This window comes from Triturus cristatus, chromosome 6, assembly GCF_964204655.1.
Source record: "Triturus cristatus chromosome 6, aTriCri1.1, whole genome shotgun sequence".
Classification (NCBI taxonomy): domain Eukaryota; kingdom Metazoa; phylum Chordata; class Amphibia; order Caudata; family Salamandridae; genus Triturus; species Triturus cristatus.
In genome coordinates this window covers 926,861,670-926,881,852 of record NC_140589.1, presented here as the reverse complement: position 1 = coordinate 926,881,852, position 20,183 = coordinate 926,861,670, and the positions used below count along the sequence as shown (strand labels likewise).

The 20,183-nt window shown below is 45.8% G+C and overlaps 1 protein-coding gene across 2 annotated transcripts in view; it reads right to left on the bottom strand.

Annotated features, from left to right (window-relative positions):
* AHI1 (Abelson helper integration site 1) overlaps positions 1-20,183 on the bottom strand; it is a 971,238-nt gene that overhangs the window by 652,289 nt on the left and 298,766 nt on the right. For both annotated transcript variants that reach the window (XM_085611599.1, XM_085611600.1), the window contains one exon: positions 14,644-14,762. In XM_085611599.1, the coding sequence (XP_085467725.1) occupies positions 14,644-14,762 (119 nt within the window). The remainder of the gene's footprint in view (positions 1-14,643; positions 14,763-20,183) is intronic.

Genomic DNA, 20,183 nt, shown 5'->3' with positions numbered 1-20,183 from the left:
GTAATGGAAAGGGACCTCCCCACGGACAATAGGGAAATGGCGGAAGGAATTAGACAACTGCATGGTTGCGGAGATAGCAGTTATTAAGGCACAGGGTTGCCCTAAAAACATAGGAAAATCTGGCAGAGATGGGCCACATACCAGGGCATAGACCTCCCTCCTCTTCCTTCACAATCCCCCTGATAGCAGCTTCCACAAGAGGTTTTGGGCCGTGATGTATGATATTGGGTTCTCCATTTTAAGTTGCACATTGGTAATCATATATGCTTGCCAGTTAGGGTGGGGTGGGAATGTCTGCGTACTGTTTTGTTTTTCATTATCATTCTTGCGTATACACAATGTACCCAATGATGTTGGCCTATCTGGCGACTTGCCAGTAAGTTGTTTCATGATGGTATATATCGGGCATCTGCTCAAAAGGTACTATAAAACCACAATAAAATATGTTTTAAAAAAAAAAGTGCTTCCAAAATAAAGATTTCAGTAATATACAGACTGTAGATAGTGCATTTTTCTATAACTGCCCTTTCAAAGAACACACTTCACAGCCCAGCTGGTAACTTATTTATAATATCCTCAATGATAATATATTTGTGTCATAAGGAAGCTTCAAGTGATCACATCAATTAAAACCAATATTGGTTTCCAAGCACCCTTTACTCTTGCCGATTAATCAATTGCACATATTTACATTTCTTTCAGGCAAGCAGGCACCCTGGAAAGAAGGCTTGTTTGACTCTCTGTCCATCTTACGGTTTCCCAGCACAGAAGACTCTCTGCCGTGCACTTCAGCTGTAGCATTTCAACTGTCGCCATTAACCGTCCCAGGACGGTTGTCCTTTGACAAAAAGTAGGGGAACAGTTTTACTTAAATTAAAAAATGATGGGCAAGTCGTGCCCCTCAGACCCCGCCCACTTCTACCACTGCGTGCATCACCTTTGGACACTAGAGTGAAGTCACGTGCTTAAAACACTTTCATTGAGGCCTGATTGCTTCCAGGGTTCTCTAAAGTTGGTCCTGGAGTGCCAGATCTATGCCAGATTTTTAGCATTTCCAAAATAAGATACATTTAGTTATCTTAAAAATCTGGCATGGATCCGGCCCTCCAGGACCGACTTAAGAGAACCATGGTTTAAGCCAATAAGATATCTTTTATATAATACGGCATACTTTAAATGCAACTCTTTGTTTGACTGGGAGCCAAAGTAGCTTTTCCTGGCCTCACTTATGTTGTCAAAGTCATGAAGGCCGCAAGACAACCTTACAGCAAAGTTTTGAATTTGCTGTAGTTTGTTAGTTGTGACTTCACAGGCCTATATATGGTGCATTGAAATATTCAGTGAGAGAGCTAACACAAGTAATGTAGACATATGTTTTTCAATGGATGAATTGAAGGATTTTTCCCTAAATTTGTAAGCTTCAAAAGCGAGACTCTGTGACAGTGTTGACCTGTGTGATCATGGAAAGGTTTTTGTCCATTCAAACCTAGTTATATGTAAACTTGGTGGCAGGACTAGATGGAATTCCCAGTGAGAAGGGCCAGCTGAAGTAATGCCAGTGGAGTTTACTGCGGCCTGCCAGAAGTCCTGTCTTCTTTATTAAGCTTTATAAATCAGTATTGGGTTTTTCATAAGTAGTTTATAGGTTTGTCAAAGGTGGTGGGGGCTTCTCTGTCTAGCCATACCAGGAGATGTGAGTTATTGGCAAACATACTCTCCTTTCAGCAATCCCATGTTTTCAATATCCCTTTGTGACATACATAAATGCATATTTTTCCACTATTTTTATTATGTGTCATACAAAAAAGAATGATAAAGTTTCATACAAAATATTATGTTACATGTCTTACAAGTATTTTGTAGAAACATGAATTAGTGGAAAACATACACAACTAAACTTCCCTGGCAATCTACCTAAACGCAGGCTTAAGATGTCTCAATATGTAAATATATGTAGAGGTGCTAGGACGAGTTTTGTGAATACAAAAACTTGTAATAAACCATTGGTTACATGAATAAGATGAAATTCAGACAAACTATTTTCTGGCAAGTATCTCAAGGAAGACTACACTACAGTTTCAGGCCCAACCAGACAGTGGTTCAGTGATGATGTTATGATGCTATCAATCAAGAGCAAGAGTTAAAAAAAAAAGTAAATGATAAAACAACTATGACATTTATTCACTATTTGGTATTCCTACATTTGGTGCAAATTTTCCAAATGAAACAGGAATCCTTGGAAGCAGGTAGCCAAAAGATGTGGACAGCCTTCTGGAGGATGCTTTAACATCTTTCAGAACTACCTGTTTAAAAGAGGCCTTTTAGTGAGATCTTGTTGATTATCCGAAATGTTCAGGCAAAATAGAAAGGAACATGTTACTTATCCTGTGAGCATCTACAGCATGTAGTGCTGTAGATTAATATGCTCTGCATACACCTGCAAAATAGGGTTGGGCTTGGACATGTACAACTTGCTTTTGGTCAAAGAAGTCTTTCAAGTCATGAGGAATAATGACTCCTCCGTTAGCTGGTAATGCGCATGGGCATCGACTTCATAATTGGATTGTTTTCCCACACGGCAGGTGAGGATGGAGATCGAACATGAGAATGTGTAAAGATGTACACGCAACAGAAAAATAAAAGTTAAGGAAATGAATATATCTACAACAATCAAAGGCTTCTGGGAGAAGGGAGGTGCATGTGATTCTGCAGCACTGCGTGCCACAACTGATGTGTACATGGTATGTAACATTTTCTGCTCATGGCATGTGTAGCTGTAGATACACATGCTCTGCAGATAATGTAATGCAGTTCTTTAAGGCAGTGGCTAGCCAGGGAATGTTTCAAAAGATTGAAATAGTGTAGATAGGACAGTCAGGCCCTAGAATATCCACGCAGTAGTATTCAGTGAACATGTGTGGTGTGGACCAGGTAGCTGCTTTACAGATATCAGCTACTGGAATGGTGCCTAGGAAAGCCATCAAGGCTACTTTTCTTATGTGTAGAATGCGGCCTTGGCTGAGAAGGGACCTGCCTTTTGGCTTTGGCATTGCAAGTTTGAATACACTTGATTAAACACTGAGCCATCCCTGCTTCCAAATGGCACTTGCCTTGTGCGGCTTTGAATAGGCTACAAATAACTGTTGAGTTTTACTAAATGTTTTTCTCCTATCAAAGTAGTACATGAGGGTCCTCTTTATGTCTAAAGTGTGAAATGTTCTTTCTGTTACCGAGTTAGGATGCAAGAACACTACTGGTAGTTAAATTGTCTGGTTAAGGCGAAAGAAAAGATTACTTTCGGTAGTGAGTTTGAATTAGTTCCAAGGACTACTCTGTCAGCGTGTTCTTTAAAAAAAGGCTCCTCTAACATGAGCACTTGGATCTCACAAACACATCAGAGAAGTGAGAACAACTAATAAAGTCACCTCCCAGGCTAAGAATGAAGAGGCTCAAAGGAGGTGAGGCCACGCGTTTAGCGAGAACTACATTGAGGTGCAAGCCCATTTTGAGCCCATCCATGAAAGCTTTAATAATGGGGATTCTGAACAGAGAGGAGTGCTCCCGGTCCTCTAAGTATGCTACCACTGCAGCTAAATGTAAATGAATGGAAGTGTAAGCCAGGCCTGAGCATTGCAAATGCAACAGGCAGCAAACAATGTTATGCACTGTTGGTTTTAATGGGTCCCTGTGTGTGGGTAGACAGTAGTTGACAAACCTCTTCCTTTTTGCGGCATAGCAGGCCTAAGTAATGGGATGATCATGCACTCAGGGGGCAAATTCAGCTATACAAACTCTAGGACCTCAGGAACAGATCTCTAGGTTGACCTACCTGGGGTTAGGATGTCTGAGGATGGCCTGGTGTTGGATGAGAAGGTCCAGCTTACTGGGGAGCTTCTTGTGAGGGACTACTGACAACATAAGGAGAGTTGTAAATAATGGGGGCCTGGATCATGTGGGAGCCACTAAGATTAGGATGAGGGAAGTTTGCCAAAGCTTCCGAATTATGTACTGAAGGAGTAGGAGAGGCGGAAAAACATAGGCAAAATCCCTAACCAGTGTATCCACCCTGCATTGCCCATAGACTTTGGTGTGGAAACCTGGATGTGAAGCGTGTGCATTTGGCATTTTGGCGGTTGCAAACGGAACTATGTCGGGAAAACTCTCAAAGCCAAAAACAGGGCAGCAGGACTTCTGGATGGAGTTCCCACTCAAGGACTTGTTGCTGCATCCTGCTGGGCAGGTCTGTAAAGTCATTGTCTGCTCCCGGAATGTACTACCCTAGAAGGTGAATTTTGTGGTGGATTGTCCAGCACCACATGTCCTGCGACAACCGCGAAAGCCTGGCCGAGTGCTTGCCCTCTCACCAGCCTCACACCCTTTATTTTTGTAGGTAGTAAATGGCTGTCATATTGTCTGTTTTGATCAGGTCTGTTTTTCTGTGGCAAACATGGCAGAAAAAAACATTAAGAACCAATTAAACTGCCAACAACTCCAGACAGTTTATGTGAAACGTCTGTTGGTGGGGGGTCCACAAACCGTGAACAGATGTCCTGTAGATGTGCCACTCAGTCAGAGAGAGGTGTCCGTGGTGATTGTCACTTGGGAAACGGGGTCCAGGAAAGACCTGCCCCACAACAAACTGTTGCTCTTCCACCACTGTATAGAGTGATGGTTGCTCGTCGTTCACAATATTAGATCGTCCCATAAACACTCTGCTTGTGACCAATGTGCAGCGAGGCATTGTTGGAGTGGACGCATATGGAGCCGGGAGTGGGGAACGATGGCAATGCAGGAAGTGCTCATGTCAAGTAGGCACATAATTGTGTATACAGTTAGCTTACGATCTGGCTAGGAAAGAGGCTGACGAGACTAAAAGACTTGGACATGAGCAGGACTAGGGTAAGCCTTTCCAGTGACTGAATTCAGTATTGCCCCTGGGAACGGTTGTATCTGTAGTGGCCACATTGATGGTGAAGCCCATATTGTAAAGGAGGTCTAAGGTGATCTGTGTGTGAGCTAGACACTGCTGCTTGCTTACACTATTTGTCAGCCAGTCGTCAAAGTACAGGAAGACGCAAACACCATTCCTCCAGAGATGAGTGACCACCACTGCAAGGCATTTGGTAAAAACACTGAAGGGCTGAACCTTGAAATGAAAGTGCTGTTCATGCGTGACCATGTGGAAATGCTCTGGCAGGAGGTACTTGTTGAGGGGTCAAAGGTCTAGAATTGACCAGCAGGACAAGCTTTTCTTGGTGATAGGAAAGTACAGGGTATACACACCTTTGCCACATTATTAAGGCGGTACTGGCTCTTTGGTACGCTTGAGTAAAAGAATGTCCACCTCTTCTTGGAGGAGCTGCTGGTGTTTGGTGGGGGGGGAGGGGGGGGAGCTTTCCTGGTTGGATGTTTGGTGGTGGGGCAATGAGCGCCACACAGTAACCATGCTCTGAGATAATAGTTTGCCATTGTGGAAGCAACCCCTGGAAACCTCCCTCGACATGTGTTGTGTGATCAAATGAAGAGAAAGGGAGACACTGCTTAGGTGAGGCGGCTTTTGTAGCTGCTCCACCTCTAGCCCAGGTATTATTTCCCATGTAGTGCTTCTGAAGTATCCTCAGGAGGTTTGGAGCAGCTACTGCTGCCTCTAATAGAAGGAGGAAGCCTCCGAGGGGTTACCTTTTGTGCTGCCACGAAACTGTGTGACGGAAAATGGAACTAAGTGATGGCTACTGGAGTGCCCCCTTCACTTTGGCAGTATTAGTGTCCTCTTTAATTTTCTCCAGCACAAGATCAACTTATGGGCCGAAGAGGAGTTCTACATCAAAAGGCATATTAATCAGAGACTCCTGAACTTCTACCTGAAAGACAGAGATACAATGCCAATCACGTCAGCAGGCTAGGATACTGGAGTTAATATCCTTGGCGGCGGTGTCTGCCACATCGAGGGCACATCTAATTGAAGTGTTGGAGATGGAGATGGTCTGCCCTTCCGACACAATCTCCTGAGCCTGCAGTCGGTATTGGTCAGGGTGTTTGCGCCCGATTTGTGCGCCCCCGGGGCACTTTGGTATTATAAAAGGTGACACAGACGCTTGTGCGTCCCCTTCTATAATACCAATAACGCTGGTGCACTTAAAGCGCCGGCACCATCTACAGAAGGTGTTCCCTCATTTGCATAGGGGTGTGCCCTTTGCATAGGGGTGTGCCATATGCAAATGAGAGAATTCCTTTGACTCTGGGCCCGTGCTATATGACAGACGCGGGCAGAGAGTCAAAGAAGCCCTCAGGAGGCGCACTCTCAGTGCGCCATTTAAAAGGTGGTGCACTGTCATTGCACCTCCCGACAGTAGCCTTCCGCAGGGGGCAAAGGGGGTCTCATGGACCCCCCAGACATGCCCTTGCAGGCGGGTGCAGTCACTGATTGCACCCACCTGCAAGGGGATCTCTAAATGTCTTTGAAAGTGCCGGCGGGTGCCGCCTGCACTGTGAAAACACAGAGCGACTGTTGGCGCCGGGCGCAGCTTTTAAAAGGTGCACTGGGCGCAAACAGTGATAATGTGTAATACGGCCCCATGACTAGCATCTGTTAGAATAGACTATAAACTAGGAGTGGTTTATAATTGGGCACAGATTAATGGTAAACGATAAAACAGACCTCCAACTAGACCATCCGAAACCAAGAACCCGCCACTGGACAGTGAACCAGGACAACGCAGTAAGAGATTTGATGTATGTAATCTTCCCCCATACCATTCAAGCTTACCAGTACAAGATAAACATACATTTCCCACAACTATGGTCTCTTTTTTAGAAGTGGGCTCAGTAGTAAATGACAAACCAGGAGGTGGGACGGCACAAACAGAGACAGAACCAACCACATCAAAGAGAATAACCAAGAGTCAAAAGACATAACTGAGAAGTGGGAGTGTCTAGTGATCAACATATACAAACATCAACACAATAAGATTCAAATTGATACCTTACAAAAAGGGACTTATTTGAATGGTAAGTAGGGAGAAAATGAGTTAGAACAAGAAGTAACCTTCTTCAAATTCACGAGGACCCTAAAACTTCGAAACGTCTTTGAAAATGTCATAGGGAACAACGCCCCAAAAAGGAAGGCATTTTGATGGGATCAAAACCGAAGAGTTTTTTTATGCCACGGCCAGTCATAAGATACTGGACTCATTCGAGGCCATCATAAAAAAAGAGATCACCAAGTTATTAAAAAAATTAGAGAACAAAACCCTCAAACATAGCAACAAAGAAAGGGGAGTTATCAATCACATTTCAATGAACCCAGAAATCACCTGCTGTAAAGCACACAACGGTGGTTCTATAGTGATCATGGTTACCTCATTTTATACTTCGAATGTTAATGATCATGTTCTTGGTCATACCACCACAAACCACAGAAGTAGGGACCGAGAGTGGAAAAAGAGGTCCAATACCCTTACTCCCTAGAACACTAATGTAAAACACTCAGGGGTAGCTGTTCATGAAGGAGATAAGCAACAGAAAACATAGAGAAGGGGGCAGGGACTGTGAAGGTGCCATGCTTCATCATTGGCGTTTTTACTGCTCGTGGGGTCGTAGCTGCAATACACCACGGGCGCCGCGAGAGGGCTCTTTGGCAGAGATCTTTTTAAGTAAAATCCGCGTGATGGTGAGTGCGGGTGGGTGGTGGTAGTGTGATAGTGGGTTTAAAATATCACAATAGTGCCTAATAAAAGAAGGTTTTTATTCCTGGGTCCACCGGATAGAGTAAAAACAGAAGCCAAACTACTACTTTCCACTAATGAGGAAATATAGTTTGGTTTGAATTGTTCGTGCAGTCGGCAAGTTTCACGCCCTATTGGTCCAGAAGGGATCCTCGACGTTTCATTAGGACCAGGTATAGTGTAAAAAAAAACTTTCTTAAAAAACAGGGGAAAGTCTCCCGGAGTCTTAGTCTAGGAAAGACTAAGTAGTAAGGTGCCAGGAAAGGATACTCTTATATCATCAGTCACCTAAAAAAAATCCAACCCTCTCGCAGTGAAAGGAGTGCCTCTGAGGTAATCGCATGCGTACGCTATAGGCGACAGTGACCCATTGAAGCGTTCGGCATAATCACCTAACTACGTCTGCTACACCCGGAATGTAGCAGACGCGGGTAGGTAATCCCTTCACTACTCGCACTAGGCAGCTGAGTTCGTCTTCAGAGATCTTGTTCCAACTTCTCCGCGGGATGCAGTGGGCGCGGGGTGTTCGGTGGGTTTGTCGAAGGAGAAGTGGATGCAGTTGTGGTCTGTCCTATGTATTTTGGAGGTGTGACTGACAGAGATATTGTTGCCTGCGGAAAATATGGGGTTGAGCGTGTGTCCTGCTGAGTGGGTTGGGGGGAGGAAACCAGCTGTTTCAGTCTGATGGTGGCGAGGTTCTCTAGGAGGGAAGATGCGTTGTGGTCGTCGAGGTTGTCCGGGTGGAAATTAAGGTCACTGAGGAGGATGTAGTCCATTGAGGTGAGAGCGTGGTGAGCGATGAAGTCGGCTATGGCTTCGCTGAAGGGAGTATGGAGTATGGGAGATCTGCAGACAAGGGTGTCAGGGTTCGGGTTTGTCTAGATCTGGAAGTGGAGGTGTTCCATGTCGGGTGAGCGATCGTTGGAACTAGTTGTGAGGCAGAGAGTGTTTTTGCGTACAATGGCGATGCCTCCTCCCGACAGATTGGTGCAGTCCTTGTGGATGATTTTGTAGCTGTCGGGGATGGCGGTTGAGATGTTCGGGGCTGAGGTGGGGTTCGAATTGTGCTGCCCCATGCTATGCGAGCCTCTTCATGAATACGTTTGAATTGGATAACATCTCACCAAAGAAACTTGGCAACACAATTGCATGACCATTCTGAGGTACATTAATGATATTTTCATTCTATGAAAAGGATCCAAAACTGAACTGACAATGGCCATTAAGGAGTTGAACACAATCAATGACAGAATTGGCTCAATCTACAACATCAGAGAAGACAACATTACATTCTTAGATGTATTGGTAACCGAAACAAAGGACTCACTTGAGACCAATGTTTACAGGAAGAACACAGATCATAACAACTTGTTACATTTCAACAGTTTCACCAAAATCTCCCAAGGTTCATTTACCATATTCACAACTACTGAGCGTGAAAAGGATAGTTTCCAACCAGGATAAGTTAGAGGAGATTAATAACAACATGGTGGAAAGATTTAGGTCCCGAGGTTACCCAGATGTTATCCTAAACAAAGCCATTGAAAGGGCCAGCAATAAAACTAGAGCACAACTCTTGACACCTAAACATACTCAAGGTGAAACCAAGAAAACTCTTGATGTTTAGAAATGCTCAACCAGAAGTGCAAAACTCAAAAGAATCATTTTGAAATACTGGCCTATGTTGCAAACTGAGATAGACTTTAGAGGAATATTTTCTCATCCTCCTCTCTTCGACTATGAAAGAGGGAAAACTATCAAAGAACTACTGGAAGCCAAAAGAGAAAAGCTTGATCATAAAGGAACAATCCCTTGCTTAAATTGCAACCACGTAATACATCGTTGTATACTTATTGAAATGCATATGTGACTTTATGTACACCAGGAAAACAGAATGCAAGATTAGAATTTGAGTCAAAGAACACAGAAGTAACATCTGCACAAAAAACACAAAGTCCACCGTGGCTTCACCTTTCATGACACACAGCCAAAACATTTGGCAACTGCAGTATTTGGCACCACAAATGGTTCCATTACGAAATGGAGTAGACAATCAAAATCATCTTCTTCAAAGAGAGACACATTGGATTAAGAGACTGGCACACTAATTCTAAATGGTTTAAATGATCGCATTGAATTCAGTTGCTTTCTGTATATAATACTATAATTTCATGATTCAATACACAAACGGATATCATTTTACAGACAAGTCCAAACTTTATCACCATTCAGTTACGTTCATATCTTTCATGTATACATCTGTAGAAAGATTCACCATAGAGTGTTAAAGTGTTCACAGACACGTTGTGCCCTTAAATGTTGACTCACATTTGCGTCCATGTTACGCTTGGCTTACACTTAATTCGATTTACACTGAGCATGTACAACACACCTCTACACTTGGGATACACTCCCTGTCACATTTTAAACCAAGGTGGACACAGTACCTCTGTGGCCATTATCCTGATCAACGGACCCTATTTATTTGATCATCAGACACACGACCATTCAACCACATTCATTAGATATAAATTGATATCAACACATTTCACATGGTACACAATAAGACCCATGAAACCAAAATTGGATTACAATTTCACCCTTGTGGTGATAAATGGGCATTCATGAGGAGGTTTACTTCTACTTCAGTTTGTTTGTTACACCAATGAAAGTGTTCTAATGTTGGATAAAGTTTTATTGATTTTCATCTTGTGACGACAACTGGATGTTGATGTAAATGTTCACTCTAATTGGGGTTTATTGTTACACCTGTATTGTATTGAATACACCTCGATGTCTGGATGTTTGCGTATATATTTACTCCAATTAGAGGATTCTGTTACACCTGCATTGCATGTAATACACCAAGGTCTGGGGCAAATCAATTACATTACCCAAGTTCGATATGTGCTGTCACAAGTTTGCAACATATACAGCAAGTTCAATACGTCGCTTTTCACCATTCAGAGATGGTGGTGCCCGTTTGCCCATTTGCAGTCCTTCTTTTATGTGTGATGTTCTGATACATAAAAACGACCCATACTAACATCCAGGTTTATCGGCTTAACATGGCGACGGAATGGTGCACTAGTTAATATCCTAACACCTCATGCAAAATGGTCTACAATAAGAAACACTGCTGGAGTCCAATAGTGTCACCATGACATTTTGCGATATTGCACCTACTACCTAACATCGTTGTCGGCATGGTACAAGTTTATATGAGTACTTTGTATCACTTGTCATTTATCTCTGGACGCCTTCTCACAAACCTAAGCACGTACGTCTCATGCCACGAGAACTGCACTTACGATAAGAAGCGCTGCGAAGTTAATTGTGTCACTAAGTCAATGTATGGTATCCTTAGCTCATACCTACAAGGACTTACCCTTATAAATACCAGCGACACCTGTCATTCATAGACATATGGCGAGACATTTGTTTGCACTCTAATATCCTGCCAATACTCTTAATTTTTCTAATTGGTGAGTACAGGGGCACCTTCTCATCTTTGAATCACTTGTGTGTTTTAACTTCACTTACTAGAAACTTTTACATCCTTTCACGCTATGCTTTACACTCCACCCAGTTTACATCATCACATAACCTCGATGATGTGAAGGTGATGTAAAGGACTGTGAGTTCTGATATCTATCAGACCCCCTTGAGGCTTAGTTTTCATTTCACCTTTCTATTACCCTACAGAGATAAACATCGTCTGATGAAGAGCATCCTGCCCGAAATGCATTGGAATTGTTGAAACCTGCAAACCTAAACACTGATCTATATCGACATGCATGTAAATAAATACGATTGGAATGCATTTGAATTTCATCCTCTTGGAAATTACTTAAAAAATAATTTATTTATTCAAGAGTTTCATATGGAATATTTTTGTTTAGAGGGATGAACTTGTTTACATCCCTTCCCGGGATAGAAGCGGTGCGACTAGGGGACACGCTTCCCCGGGTGGGAAGCACATCGTTTACATTGAAGTTTTAAACTGCGATTTCGACCTGGCAAAATAAACCTCTTGCCAGGCCCAAGCCTTCCTTCTTAATACAAATAAGTAATTTCTAGGGTAGGCCCTGGACAGCCCAGAGGAAAGGGTGCAGTGTATTTAAAAAGATGGACATGCACTTTTAAGTTTTACATGTCCTGTTAATGAAAAACACCTAAAGTTGTTTTTCACTATTGCAAGGCGTCCCTCTCCCATTATTACATTTTATGTGTGTAATTTCCAAATGAGAACAAATAACCAGTTCATTTTTGTTGGCTTTGAATTTGCAATAAAAAAAAAAACTTATGGTGAAGTTGGATTTTAAATGACACATTTGAAAATGGCACCTTTAGAAAGTTAGTTTTTTCCTGCCTTAGTCATTTGGTTCCTGCAGCCTATCCCTGGGTCACATAACAGTAGTTATGTAGTATGTAGTAGTATGTAGTTGACAGTTGGGATTTGGGTATTCCTCCTAGACAACCACACGAAGTGGGGAGCTTAGGTGTGACAGGATGGGCCATTACTGCTAGAATGGGAGGGAAGAGCTAGGCCCAGTCCCACATACACTTGAATAGGCTGTGTCCTGTCGCCACACAAAGGCCTGCATACACCTTGCAGTTAGTCTGGAGCCAGGGCAGAGGAGACAGGGCACCTGTGCACTTCAAAGGCAAGCCTCTAGAAGTTTTTCCTCTCTTCAAAGGCACAACTGAGTATAAATACTGGACCTCAGGCAACACCACTTCAGTACGCTTTTAGACCTGTGGATACTCTGCTAGGAATAAGGACTGCTGAAAGGACTGCCACTCTGCATGACTACAGCTCTGAAGGACTGCTGCCCCACTGACCTACTGCCCTTCTGCCTGGGTGAGAAGGGCACTTGAATCCAGAATCAAGGGACTCCAAGGGCTAGCTTGGTCTCGTGATCTGAAGCCTCGGAGAATCCTCAGGTTTCCAACAACCTTGCACTTGCCATCTTTGAGTCTACCCTGTCAAGTTGTGCCATCCCAGTCTTGGATGCTTGGAAGTGGGCTTAAGGTGCTCTTCCAGCCCCTGTGTTCCAGCAAAACCAACCCACCTTCTCTGCTGCGAGGCGCAAACATGAGCAGAACCGATGCATCGCCGCTGCTTTGTGGATTTGACCAGTCACAAAAACCACATTGCAGCCCATCGGGGCTGCAGCTGCATGACACATCCTCTGCGCAGTCCCTTGTATCCCTCATCAATGGCAGCCTTGATAACGAAGCGCGGCCTCGCAGCTTCTCGGAACTGACAAGTCACCTCGAATGCACAGCGCATCATCAACGCCAGACTTCACATTGCAGGCGCTCATCGAGGAGATCGTCAGCGATGACACGGGACCTCGCACCACAGATTCACTGCACCTTGGAACCAACACATCATTTCAAGTGTGCAACACGTCTTCAACTCAGAACCTCGAAACGTTCCGCAAACCAGGATTTAAGAGACTTTGTTTAGCAGGGCTAACTGGGTCCCAACAGCTGGCCGGCGCTCCACTGCCGTCCTGAACTAGTGACTTTGCCCCAGTCCGGCGCGACCAGGTATCCAGAGTTGGCAATTTGTGCTTTTTGGCACTTTTTTCACTAAAACATTTAAAATTGCAAATCTCCATTTCTACTGATTGGATTTTTGTCATTTCGGTCTTTGTTTTATTTATTAATGAAAACTATTTTTCTAATTTGGTGTGGGATACTTTTTCTGTGGTGTTTTGACTTTATTACTGTTTGAAGTGCAGCACAAATACTTTACATATTGCCTCTAAGTTGAGCCTCACTGCTCTCTGGTAAGCTACCAGAGGGTTGAGCACAGGTTAATTTCGGGTTGGCTTGTGCTTCACCCTGACAAGAATTGTGATTGCTGCTTGACAAGGGCTCACACCCCAGTCAGTCAACTACCTAATTTCTCACATTCACTTTGAAATCAAACACTTGGAAGTCGACAGAGAATGGCAACGGGGTTGAACATGTGCAAAATCTACAGAGTGCAAACTCTACAGAGTGCGACTTCTTGTACTGAGCAAGGAAAACCTCCTCTTTCTAAAATATATATCTCTTAGAGGACAAAGCATAATATTCTTCACATACATTTCTGTTGTGGTAAACAAAGCAGGAGACATTGGTGTCCATCACAGGTATATTCTGGCCACTCCATTCACAGTAATTGAAATCAAGTCTCTTATAACAGTTTATGTTATTTAAAAAGCTGCATACAAAAGTTAGATTTATTTGCGAGAAATTACATGCAAGGGCTGTTGTGATCACCCCCTGTCATCATGTTGACACAGGAAAAAGAAAACAATATGTATCTCAATGCCATCATTTTTGCAAGGAGACCTTTGGATCTTCAGTCCCATGTAGTATATATATGGCACCACAAAGAGCTATAAAATGGATTTCCAGTATGACAATCATCATAATAATTGAGAGCATCTTTTACTAGAAGTATACATATATGGTCATAGGCTGGACACGTATGCTTGAATTATGTAGCTCAATAAGTAGACTTTGGGGAGTGCTGCAGAACACTAACTTTCCTTGTGTTCTTAACCGCTGAATAGTGACGATTCTTTTAAAGTTTTTGATAGGCTATTCTCTATTTTTGTTACACACACCAGGTTAACAAATCACCTCTAGTTATAGCATCTAGTGTGAGGCATGCACATTATTGTCTATGATTAAATTGTGTGTAACTTCAGAGTCTGGCAGACAGCCTATGGGTATGTCATAAAAAGGCAGAAAATTCACAGCAGTGATATTAAGTATTTTGGATTATTTTTGACTGAGCTGCAACCTTAATTTAATTTTCACACCCATTACTTTCAAACTTTTAAAACGGTAGTTTGTTATTATACTTCTTTGATATGGGATGGCTTGTTTCTTTTTTTGTAACCAGGTAACTTACATTCGGAGGTCCATAACTCTCAAAGTACTATCTTTTGCATGAATTAACAAACGTCTTCCATTCGGATGAACTTCCAAATGATTCACTGAAATCCCCTTTAAGTCATTTTCTCTTATTTCCTGCAATACAAAATTCAAATAGATCTATAATGCAAACACACCTTCATGTACGAAATTAGAAAATCATTTACAGAGCTACATTGTTTATCACAAACACAGTTGCTAATGTAGGTCATTGCTGAAGTGTTCCTACAACATAAACAAAGACCTTGTTTAGCATCAAATACATATATGAGATGCATATAAAGGAAATGAACACTACTAATTATAAGACAAGACGCCGAACAGGGTTATACTCGATATTATAAGTTTAACCGTATCTTTCACCCAAGCATCATACATTATTATTACATTAAATATTCTACTGTCTGCAATTTATCTTACTTGTGGTAGCTTTGACACGGAGAAAACACAAGACGGACTCCTAAACATATATATTTGGTGAATTTAATTCAATAGTTCAAATGCCAGTGCAGTGCATAAACAGCAACAATATGATCAGGCCCAACTGGTGCATGCCAGATACCTTATTCTCTGCTATTCCCAAAAATTTCTGACACAGGAGTGAAGGGGTATATTGCGCGATTGGATTCCCCAGAAGCAGAGGAGAGGCTGAATTGTGAAACATAAGTCATCTTATGTCACTCCAAGCATCCAGTGACAGGATGCTGCTTCTGAAGCACAAGTTACTTACCTTCAGTAAAAATATATCTGTATGAAACATTAGTTAGTTATAGATTTCTTACCTTAGAATTACCCCCAGGCGTCAGACTGGATCCGGAAAGCTTTTTCGTCAGCAGTACCTCTGCGCGTTGGAAGGTGACGTTGGTCGGCTCCGCGTCCGACGTCGGCGTCGTGGTCGCCGGGATGACGCCACGGCTGCTACTTAGACTCCCCCCTTGTGCACTGACGTCAGTTCTGTACACGACTTTCCGAGACAGAAACGCAGAGCCATGCAAGACACTGACCATTGGTGCACAAAACTAGGGCCCTGAAAGGATGTCCTTAACCCTAGAAATCAGTTCGCAGAACAGGGAGGATGTGTGGGGCGGTAAGGAATCTATAACTAACTAATGTTTCTTACAGATATACCGTTACCGAAGGTAAGTAACTTATGCATCTGAAAGAAACATGTTAGTTATAGATTCCTTACCTTAGAATAGATACCCCAGCAATACCAACCCCGGTGGTGGGTCAGCGAACCAAGATTACACCAGAAAGTCCTGGAGAACAGAACGGCCAATGAAGCCATCTCTCCGGACTTGGCTGTCCAGGCAGTAGTATTTGGTGAACGTGTGCAGCGATGCCCAACTTGCAGCCTGACAGATGTCATTCAGAGGCACTCCTCTTCCCAAGGCAGTAGTGGCTGCTGTCACCCTGGTGGTGTGAGCGCGTAGCCTGACTGGAGGCTCCTTTTTAGCCAGAGAGTAACAACCCTTAATACACAACACGAACCATCGAGAAATGGTGCATTTGTCTGTGGCCCGACCCTTCTATGCACCCACTTAGCCAACAAAAAGTTGATCATCCACCCGGAACTGTTTTGTGCGATCCAGATAGAAAGAGAGCACACGCTTTGGGTCCAGACAGTGGAGCCTCTCCTCTTCCTTTGAAGGATGCAGAGGCGGAAAGAAGGTGAGCAAAGTAATGGTCTGCCCGATGTGGAAGGCAGTGACCGCCTTAGGAAGAAAGGATGGACGGGTCCTGAGAACCACCTTGTCCGGATGAACAGACACGAAAGGAGTTATCGAAGAATGAGCCTTGAGCTCACTAACACTTCTAGCAGAAGTGATGGCTACCAGAAAAGCAGTCTTAAGAGTTATGAGACGTAAAGGACAGTTATGAAGCGGCTCAAAGGGAGGGCACATCAAATAAGTTAGCACAAGGTTCAAGTCCCACTGAGGCATAACGAATGGAATTGGAGGAAAAAGATGTGTTGAGCCTTTCAAGAAACGGTTAACCACCGGGAACTTAAAAAGAGAAGGCTGATCTGGCAGCGAAGGAAAGCAGAGATGGCAGAAAGGTAGCCCTCGATAGCGCCCAGAGCAGAGCCCTGCTGGGCTAAAGAGAGAAGGAACAAGAGTACTTCAGAAAGAGGGGCAGAAAGGGGATCCACAGCCTTTGCTGTGCACTATGCCACAAATTTGTTCCGACAGACGTATACCGTCTTAGTGGAGGGACGCCTGGCTGCCAAGATTACATCACAGACTTCAGGAGGCAGGTAGAAAGATGTCAACTGCCGCGTTCAATCTCCACGCAAGGAGGTGGAGACTGGACAGTTTCGGGTAGAGAACTGTCCCCTGCTGCTGCGACAGAAGATCCTCCCGAAGAGGCAGTCTGATCGGAGGACCGATGGCCATGTTGAGCAGCTCGGGATACCAGACTCTTTGTGCCCAATCCGGAGCCACAAGAATGACTTGGGCCCGGTCGCGCCTGATCTTCTTCAGCACTCTGGGCAGAAGTGGTATAGGTGGAAAGGCGTACAACAGACCGCAACTCCACTTGCGACAAAAAGCGTTGCCTAGGGAGTGCCGCCTTGAAAATTCCAACACGCAGAATTGCTGACATTGCACGTTCTCTTCGGTGGCGAATAGATCTAACCAAGGCTCTCCCCACTGTTGAAAGAGACCTTTCACCATCTCCGAGTGAAGACGCCATTTGTGATCCATCATGCACCTGCGGCTGAGTTCGTCCGCCCTGGTGTTCAGAGAACCTGCCAGGTGTTGAACCACCAAGGAAATGCCTTGATGTTCCAGCCATGTCCAGAGGCGGAGGGCCTCCTGCTATAGGGTCCATGACCCTACCCCACCCTGTTTATTGCAATACCACATGGCGGTGGTGTTGTCCGTGAACACCTGCACTACTCTTCCCCGGACAGAGGGAAGGAATGCCTTCAGTGCAAGATGAATCACCCGGAGCTCCAGAAGGTTGATGTGAAGCCCGGACTCCGCCAGAGACCAGAGGCCTCTGATCTCTGCCTCTCCCATGTGGCCACCAGACCCCAGAAGGGAGGCATCTGTCACCACAGTGTGGTCTGGTTGGGGAAGGAAGAGGGATCTGCCATTGACCCAATACTAGTTCGTAAGCCACCACTGCAGATGTCGAGCAGTGCCCTCTGAGATCTATGCCACCTGGCATGATCGATCAGCAGGATGCAGAAAGCCATGAGACCCAGCAGCCTCAGGGTCATTCTGACCGAAACCCGGGACAGAGGCCCTATGATCAGAATCATAGCCCGAATATCCCGGACTCGCTGTTCAGGAGGATAGACCCGAAACCGCATCGTGTCCAGAACCGCTCCGATGAAGAGGAGCTTCTGAGAGGGAATCGGGTGCAACTTCGGCACATTGATGGAGAACCCCTGCAAATGGCGGGGGCGAGCCCGCCTTCAACAGTCAGTCGTCGAGACAGGGGAAGACTGAAACCCCTGATCTGCGCAGATGAGATGCGACCACCACCATCACTTTCGTGAACACCCGAGGGGCGCTGGTAAGGCCTAAGGTGAGCACGGTGAACTGAAAGTGCTTGTGGCCTACCGTGAACCACAGGTAACGCCGGTGGGCCGGCAGGACGGGAATGTGAAAATAAGCGTCCTGCAAGTCCAACGCTACCATCCAGTCTTGCGGGTCGAGGGCAGACAAGACCTGAGCAAGCGTCAACATCTTGAACTTCTCCTTCCGGAGGAAGCGATTGACGTCCCTGAGGTCCAAGATAGGACGCAGGCCCTTGTCCTTCTTGGGAACCAGAAAGTAGTGGGAAAAACAACCACGACCTACTTCTGGGACAGGAACGTGCTTGATGGCTCCCTTGGCCAAGAGAGCCGTAACTTCCTGCTAGAGAAGGGCCAGATGATCCTCCGACATGCGGTGATATCGCGGTGGCATGGCTGGAGGGGTAGTCTCAAAGGCGAGGAAGTAGCCCCTTCGGACTATTTGCAAAACCCATCTGTCCGAAGTGATGGAGTGCCAGTGCGAGTGGTGATAGCAAACCCTGCCGCCCACTGGCATTTGATGGGCCTGGAGGGCCTAGGAGGATTTGGCGGCAGCTGCAGGGGGGGTGGGGTTTGGTGAACTGGCCTACCCGCTGGCACCCGGAACCTCGCCAGCTGTTTCCACATCCCCAGCCGCGCGAAGGTTGGGTAACTTGCTGCAGCCTGTGGCCCTGGGTGGGACGTAGCGGGGCACCCCTTCCATAGCCACAATAGGGGCGAAAAGCAGACTGCGCCGGGCGGGAGGAGAGGCCCATGGACTTGGCCATAGCCCGTGAGTCCTTGAAATGCTCTAGAGCGTTGTCTGCTTTGTTGCCAAAAAGGCGACGGCCATCAAAGGGCATGTCCATCAAGGTGTTCTAGACATCTCCTGAAAAGCCAGTGGACCTCATCCAGGCATAGCGCCAAAGCGCTACCGACTTTAAAATAGTCCTGCCCAGAGAGTCGGCAGTGTCAAGCCCACAACGGATCTTAAACTTTGCTACATCTCTCCCGGCGGCAACAGCCTGGGAGAGTACTGCCCGGGCCTCCTCCGGAGGCAGCACTTGCACCACCGTATCCCACACTGGGTGCGAATAACTGCCCAAGACACATGCGGTGTTTACGGACCAATGTCCTAAGCTGGCGGAAGAGAACATTTTCTTGCCAAGATGGTCTAGCTTCTTGGATTCCCTTTCCGGTGGAGCGGTAGGGAAGGTGCTTTTGTAGGTGGAGGCTAGGACCACCAAGCTCTCCGGGTTGGGGTGTTGGGAGAGGAAAGTGGGGTAGCCCGGAGCCGGGCGGTGGCGTCGGGCGATCATCCTGTCCACAGGAGCCCCCCTATTGGGCCTGGACCACGTGACCAAAATGACGTCGGTGAGGGCCTCATTAAACGGTAGCAGGGGCGCCGAAGAGCTCGCCGCCGGTTGAAGCACCTCAGTCAGGAGGTTAGTCCTGACCACCACCGTAGGAAGCTCGAGGTTGAGAGCCTTGGCCGCTCTACGCAACACCACAGCGTATGACGCTCCCTCCTCCGTAGCCACGGTAGGAGGAGGAGACAACATGCCAAAGTCAGGTGAAGTGTCAAGACCACTGGCATCCCCCAGTTCCTCTCTCCAGTCCTGCTCAGTATCTAGATGGTCAGTTAAAGGGTCACCTGACCCCTCCCAGTCCTCCTCATCATCCTCTGCGTGCCACTGTTGTTGGAAAGGGACCCCAGGAGTGAACAGGGGCCTAAAAACCCCACCCGGTGCCGGATCCGTCCAGCTCCGTGTCCACGTCAGGATGGAGGCCGGGGACAACGCCGGCCAGGGGCACGACTGGCGTCAGTAGCGGAAGTGGTGCCGGAGGAAGCAGCGCCGGTGAAGGCGTAATGAGGTCAACCAGTGCCGATCCAGATCCAGGCCTGGATCCATGGGGAGCCTGCGGCGCTGGGGCCGGAGCCGCAGGCAGCGAAGACCCAGGTCCCCCGACCGAGCCCGCGGGGCCCGAAGGCGCGCTGGCGGGGTTGGTCC